Below are 7,269 nucleotides of genomic sequence, written 5' to 3'. Positions count from 1 at the left end.
GGGTACTGCCTCCACTCCTCCTTTCCTTTCAGTTGAGATTATTACTTCTCTGGTGCTGTCCATGCTGGAGCTTCTTGGACAGAGAAAGAGAGAGCATGACTGTCATGCTATGCCATGTCCTCCTTTTACCTGTGATAGTGTGATTGGGGCTCTCCCCTTTACAACCCAAGTTGCTGTCAAGTTGGTAGGGAAAAAATCTAGTGTTAAAAATCTACCAATAGCCTTGTTCATTTTTTTGAACCCCACACAGCCAACAATATATGTATAAAGTATACTTGTATATCACATGGTAAACAAGTTGACCTCAATTAGCCATCAGGCTAGCTACAAGACAATGTAACTTCACTTGAGAAAGGAGGTGTGTATTTTACCTTCTTTGTTTTGTTCAATGAATCCACATGCTCCATTCCTCACAAAAAACAAAATATTTTCTTATGCTTCAGGTCCTGTCATTTGATGAATAGCTACAGTAAGAAATGAGAAAAAGGAAAACCACTCAAAAATGTTAGATTAAGTAGGGGTTTGCTATTCCAAGGCAGTGAATTTGGGCTTGAGTGGCAGGCCCAGAGCAAATGCAAAAAAGAATAGAGAGTGATTGAGTATTATTAAGAGTTGGGATTTCGAATGTGTTAAATGTCAATCCTTCAGATCGGTGCCACACCCCCCATGTCAGCACTTGGCAGGCATTGCAGGGTGCAGGCTTCCGCTGCAGCCACCACTTAATTAAGCCTTGGCTTCAAGTTTACACAACATTCTGAGGTTGAGCCAATCCAAATTTTGAGAACGAGGGCACAAACAAAGGAAAAGAGGAGATCAGCTCTGAAATGCAACCGCATAATGCAGCTGACGGGCAAATATAAACGCAACAAACCTCAATGGCAAATCCCAGAGACTAGCTAAAAGCATTCCATGGAAGGAGCTTAATAAAGCAGGGTCAAAGAGAACAAGAACGAGAAAAGGTGGATGGATCAGCACTGATCGCTCTTTACATGACTATCTTTGAATAGCCAACATCTCGTTACACAGTCGTCATGCGATCCCCGGGACTGAATTTGAACAGAGGTGGAAGAAAATTTGGCAGACAAAGCACAGAAGAACATGCAGCCGAAGCTAAGGAAACAGAGCCACTAAGATGCACACGCGGCGGGACCTGCCTGATCCAGGCCCTACATCGGGCATGCGTTGAATAGAATAACATGATGTTAGCCATTATTCAATTCCGAATACTCTCTGCCAATTTTTTTATTAATTTCCAATTAGCCCCCAAACTCAACGGTTCTCGTTCAATTCCTCTAGCTCGAATTCCGCAATTGGTCGTCTAATATTAGCGTCGGGAGAGTCTCAGTCGCTCAGGTGGCACCACAGAGACCGAGTTGCCATGCTGGCATGCTGACAAAGCCCGCTGACGCAGACTTCGGTGAATTTTCCGCGGAACAATCATTGGCAAAATTCGACGTTCGTTCGTTCGTTCGTTCGTTCGGCATATCGTTCGCCGGACTGCAGAGATCTGAAACCAAGTTGGAGGTTGGTTTGCAATGGACCTGCTTCTTGGAGAGTCTCTTTCGATTTTCCCCAAATCAAGCACAATGGTGAAAGATGTCGCTCATTTCTGTTGTTTATTCTTCTGCCGGCTCGGAAGAATTCCTTGGAAGCCATCAATCGTCACACCTGTGGTGGCGTCACGAAGGACTACGAAAGTTACCCCGGGTGTCGCTGGTTTTTTCCCACTCCGCTGTGTCCTGATAGCGGTGGAGGGATTTTATTTCTTTTTCTGTAATGTCGTGGTAAAACGATGGAATGGTTGCAGCGAGGCCCTGAGCGATGTAAAATTAGAAGGGAGGAAACACGGGAGTAGGAAGCGTGGTCGGTTGACTGTGGGAAAGGTGTCGTGAAATGGACGATTGGGAAAATTCGGGGAGGAAATTGTAACGGACGGTTGTGTGGAAATCCCAGGGTGGAATTGGAATAATAAAAATACAGGGGCATTTTTGGGGGCGAGGAGGGAGTATGGTGTTGGAGTTTTATTCGTTGGGGGTCCCCCACTTGAGTGACAATCGACCATCTATGGCCGCTCTTGGAACACACTTGCTCCCGGCTTATTTTGCATATTTATAGCACAGGTCTGGTATAGTTGTGGGCACATCTAAGACATACATTCAGCATTTGACACTCACATTTTAGAGCGGTGTAGTAGACATAGAGAAGAGGAAGAGGTTCCCACGCCTTTGCCTTATGCAACATCTTCACTCATCGGAGAAAGGGAGAGGGAAAGAGAGAGAGATCAAGATTGATATTGCTCAGATTTGCTGATCGCGGTCAAGATTTGCGGCTTTAGCGGCGGGAGACATTCTGGTTGTTGTGCGCTGCAGTTCTTCAGTTGCAAAGGTGTGTGTGCCTTCGGAGAATTCTGCAAGGTCTTTAGTGTTGGTTGCAAGTAGTGAAGCCTGTTCAGCTTCTCATTCTTCTTCTACGTTTTGGGAGTAGTCATCCTCCTATGGCGAGAGTGTAGTCTTTTGTGCATTTGTGCTAGTTGTTTCGAGGGAGCACGAGTTTTGGTGAACGCAGCTCGCAAGTCTATAGCAATGTATAGCTTGAGGGATCACTGACCAAGGCATTGCCGGTCAAAGCCCCGATCGTTCTTTCACTGCCGGTTTTATTAACGATTCTCTGTTTGCATGCATTGCATGCTCAGAGGTGATCGGTTTCAAGCGAATGATATAATTTTCAGCTCTACTGGTGATTGCATGAAACACTGTAACTGTTGAGGCTAGTTCACATTTGAGCGGTGCGATCTTGTAATTGAGGCGCGTGGGTGGTTTCTGAGCTCTATTGTTTGGATTTCGTTGTACAGGTTCTGTGTTGCTGGGTCCAGTCTGCTTCCCAATAGCAGGTCCTGACGCTGCCTCAAGCTTGAAGGTTGGTAGCTGCAATGGCAGCAGCAGGGATGTTTGCCTCCACGAGCTACTGCACCTTGGCGGGGCCATCTTGCTACGAACCTATTCTAGATGGTGACTCCTCCTTGCGTTCGGGCTTCAAAGGAGACAAAAAGCTCTCCTCCGCAGGGTTCCTTGCGCCAGGTGGCGACGGTTTGTCTTTCAAGAGCAATGGTTGCTCCAAAGCTGCCGCCATCAGATCAAAGAGTAGCACCCTTAATGTTTCTGCTGTCTTGGCTGAGCGACCAATGGAGACTTTGGTAAGAAGCTGCCGTTTCCTTAATCTCTGAATGTCGTTTTTGTAATGTGTTAGTGTCAGCTTCAATTCGCGAAATCGGTTTGGTCAACACAGTTTTTGCACTGGTAAGGATGTGTGCTCGCTATCGTTAACCGAGGTATTGTGGGTTTCAGCAAGGGCAAGCAACGCGAGAGCGGGATACCAAAGTTCCGAAGACGCAAGTGAATATGACAAAAGTATTCTCTATCATTTTGGGAGGAGGGGCAGGGACTCGCCTTAATCCCCTCACTCTTCGCCGCGCCAAGCCAGCGGTAAGGACCACTTTCTTCTTACAGGCCATTCTAGCTAATCGTACACAATGAAAGTCTAAATAATGCCGTTGTAGAAGTGTACTGTCTCCTGGTTGGCGTGGGTATTTGTAGCTGGGGGATTGCACATGATTGGAAGTTGAAGGGATAGAGCTAATCTTCTGTATTTGTGTATGTGATCAGGTGCCTCTTGGAGGTGCGTACCGATTGATTGACGTGCCGATGAGCAACTGCATCAACAGCGGAATCAACAAGATTTATGTTCTCACTCAATTCAATTCTACTTCTCTCAACCGACATCTCGCTCGAACATACAACTTCGGAAATGGATGCAATTTCGGAGATGGATACGTGGAAGTGCTGGCTGCTGCACAGAGGCCTGGTTTTGGTGGCGATAAGTGGTTTGAGGGTACAGCTGACGCCGTGAGACAATATCTGTGGTTGTTGGAGGATGCCAAGAACAAGGACGTTGAAGATGTTATTATCTTATCAGGTGATCACCTCTACCGCATGGATTACGAGGACTTTGTGCAGAAGCACAAGGATTCTGGTGCCGATGTGACGGTTTCCTGTGTGCCAATGGACGACAGCCGTGCCTCAGACTATGGATTGATGAAAATTGACGGAAAGGGGCGGATCAACTACTTCAACGAGAAGCCGAAAGGAGATGACTTGCAGGCTATGGTAAGCTGATTGTTTCATAACCTCGAATTAGGTTAAAACCTTGAAGTGGATTTCTTATTTCCGCTATCGGTTGTCAATTTCTCATTTTCAATTTTGGTTGTTCTCACATTATCGTCTTGCTGTTTCGATTGTGTAGCAAGTAGATACATCTGTGCTGGGCCTGTCTTCCGAGGAGGCGAAGAAGAAGCCGTACATCGCTTCCATGGGCATCTATGTCTTCAAGAAGAGCGTTCTCACGAAACTTCTCAGATGGCGATACCCACTCTCCAACGACTTTGGCTCCGAAATTATCCCCCAAGCTGCTAAGGAGTTCAACGTGCATGCGTACCTTTACAACGACTACTGGGAAGACATTGGTACCATCAAATCCTTCTTCGATGCCAACTTGGCGCTCACATCGCCAAATTCTAAATTTAGCTTCTACGACGCAGCGAAACCGACCTACACCTCCGCACGTTACCTGCCACCAACGAAGATCGAGAAGTGCATAGTGAAGGACTCGATTGTCTCCCATGGGTGCTTCCTGAGGGATTGCAGTGTTGAGAATTCGATCGTCGGTATCCGGTCTCGGCTCGAGTCTGGGTGTGATGTGAAGAGGGCCATGATCATGGGCGCTGATTATTACGAGACCGATCCTGAAGCTGCTGCCTTGCTGGAAGAAGGGAAAGTGCCTTTGGGCATTGGCACCAACACGAAGATCAGAAATTGCATTATCGACAAGAACGCTAGGATCGGCAACAATGTCGTCATTGCTAACACTGATGTAAGTACTTTAGGCTTCCTCCTTGTAGCTCACTTTTGCTTTCTGTAAACTTTCACGATCACCGCGATATCTTCATTGAATACGAGTCCTAATTTGTAATTTCCACTTTATTCAGAATGTTTTCGAAGCTGCGAGACCAAGCGAAGGCTTCTACATTCGCTCCGGCATCACAGTGATTTGCAAGAATGCTGTTATCAAGCATGGAACAGTCATCTAAATGTGCAGATCTCCAATCAACCATCGCATCAAGCCATTCGGTCAATCATCGTCGGAACTTAAATCCAATCCAAAGTGTCGTTGCCAGAAAACCTTTTCGTGCATTAACTGCTCTGTTAGGTTGACACTATGTCGATTTAACAATCAATCGAGGGCGACAATGCTCCTTCAATGTGTACGAGCTCCTTAGCTCGTAGTAGTCCTCTTCCCTCGTCATCCTGGGGATTGTCTGCAGATCGCAGAGTGGATGGACGAGCGATTAAGAGTTGCAACTGCAGCTCCTCGTCCGAACCTCATTTAACTGTACAAGTAGTATCTAGCAATTTAAAGAGGATTCATGTGACAGAAGGATCAGTTATTTAGATTAAGTGGAAGGTAAGGCATCCAGTTTTGGAGTGTATAGAGTGAGCGAAAGCATCTATTAATACTTGTATTATATCCTTGACAATTGAACAATTATGCTGCCTCGATCTTATTGAGGTGGTATGATTTACCCTACTCGACCTGTCTGCCTTCTATTCATATCAAGGATTTTTTCGTCTTTGTTCACTTCAGCTCTGTACGTTCACCCCATTGTGTGAATTAGCAAAAGGAATTCTGAGTCTCAAATTCTCCTTCATGTCTGGAAACAATGTAGGAAGTCTTTTTTAAAACAAATATATATATTTTTATGGGGTCAATTCAATAATTGTTATTATATTTTAATTTTATTACTATTTTGTATGAATCACAACATTAACAACATAAAATAATGTTTCTGAACCATTTTATTCTAGTCATAATTTTAATTATAATTTTAAAGCTTAAATGATTTTGATTTTTTTATTATTAATAACAAACATAATATATACTCTTGGTTATGATATTAAAAGTATTAAAACTTCATAAATCTTGAAATTATGAATCAAACAATCAAAATTTAGAGCTTCATGCACATTTAAGGTTTATCCTATGATACTTTTGACTTAAATGACCTTAGCATCTTAAATAGTACTACTTGTAACCACTTACGACTTAAAGAGCAACCTTACAGCTATTTGAGCAATAAGATAGTGATTGCAAAAACACTATTAAATTTAATAACTTAAAAAAAATAAATGAGCAATTTTTTTGTATGAGTCACAATCAAAATCATCACAACTACAATTATTTATCTAGTTTAAAAACATCGAGATATGTTTCTGTTAAAATCTAAACATAAGAATTATTTAACAAAACACTTGTAAACTTAATAATTCTTATGTTTAAATTTTAACAGAAACATATTTATAATTACTAAAATTATTTAACATTTCTTATGTTTAGATTTTAAAATTTTGATTAAGTTTTGATCATTTTAACCATACACTTAAGTTTGTATTCTAAATAAATTAAGTTTTTTTTTCGTTTATAATCATCTTGATAAAATAATTATTAGAAAAATTAATTTTTTTGATCAGAAATAAAAAGTATTATTTTTATCAAGTTTATTTGGTTTTTTAAATTTAGTTTATCATTGATATCTTTAAAAAACTTAATTTATGTTTTGTGAATTTTTTTGTGTTTTTGGTTACCTGGAAGTATTAAAAATATTTAAATTTCAAGCTTTTATACAATTATATTAACAAATTAATGTAACAAACTTATATGCAGCTTAAATAAATAGAAATAAGTTCAAATGTGATAAATAGATATTGCCATTTCTAAAAAAGTTGAAGAAAGTTTTCAAATATGAATTAGATCTAAAATTTCTTCTAGACATGCCATATGGCTATAGAAATTTCTCTTAGTAAACTATTATTCTGTAAAATATAATATAAAAGCATCTTACAATTTAGTTGCTTGGCCTACAAGCATTCTAATTTGAATACACCTTCTACATAGTTCTCCTGTTAATAAGTATATATATATATATATATATATATATATAAGTAAAATTAGGATTATTTTTAATCTCATTGATACTTTTCTTAATATTGTGATCTTGGTTCAAGCTTTTTTAGTTTTTTGTATATAACAATAGCCATTCTAGTTCTTTTGTAATTTACAAATATAATACTTCTTTGTTTATTTTTACTTATATTTTTTTATAGAATCAAGAGTGGCTTTTTTAAAGAATTTTGATGGTGTTAAGTCTAGGTTTCAAAG

At 40.8% G+C, this 7,269-nt stretch overlaps 1 protein-coding gene across 1 annotated transcript; it reads left to right on the top strand.

The window, feature by feature from the left end:
- Nucleotides 1-2,155: 2,155 nt before the first annotated feature.
- On the top strand, nt 2,156-5,640 carry LOC112292056 (glucose-1-phosphate adenylyltransferase large subunit 1). Its single transcript, XM_024540163.3, has 6 exons — nt 2,156-2,385; nt 2,852-3,193; nt 3,345-3,482; nt 3,663-4,163; nt 4,300-4,926; nt 5,042-5,640. Exons 2-6 carry the CDS (start codon nt 2,930-2,932, stop codon nt 5,141-5,143), a joined length of 1,632 nt encoding a protein of 543 aa, XP_024395931.1. The 5' UTR covers nt 2,156-2,385; nt 2,852-2,929; the 3' UTR covers nt 5,144-5,640.
- Nucleotides 5,641-7,269: the final 1,629 nt, after the last annotated feature.

Source organism: Physcomitrium patens, chromosome 1, assembly GCF_059467195.1.
Source record: "Physcomitrium patens ecotype Gransden chromosome 1, ASM5946719v1, whole genome shotgun sequence".
NCBI lineage: Eukaryota > Viridiplantae > Streptophyta > Bryopsida > Funariales > Funariaceae > Physcomitrium > Physcomitrium patens.
The sequence above is the reverse complement of the archived record's forward strand: the minus strand, read 5'-3'. Positions and strand labels throughout refer to the sequence as shown.

Excerpts from the sequence above, each read along its gene's own strand:
- LOC112292056 (XM_024540163.3), top strand. The coding sequence starts at position 2,930 with ATGGCAGCAGCAGGGATGTTTGCCTCCACGAGCTACTGCACCTTGGCG. Across the intron at positions 3,483-3,662 it reads TTCGCCGCGCCAAGCCAGCG|GTGCCTCTTGGAGGTGCGTA; the intron begins GTAAGGACCACT and ends GTATGTGATCAG. Across the intron at positions 4,164-4,299 it reads GAGATGACTTGCAGGCTATG|CAAGTAGATACATCTGTGCT; the intron begins GTAAGCTGATTG and ends TCGATTGTGTAG.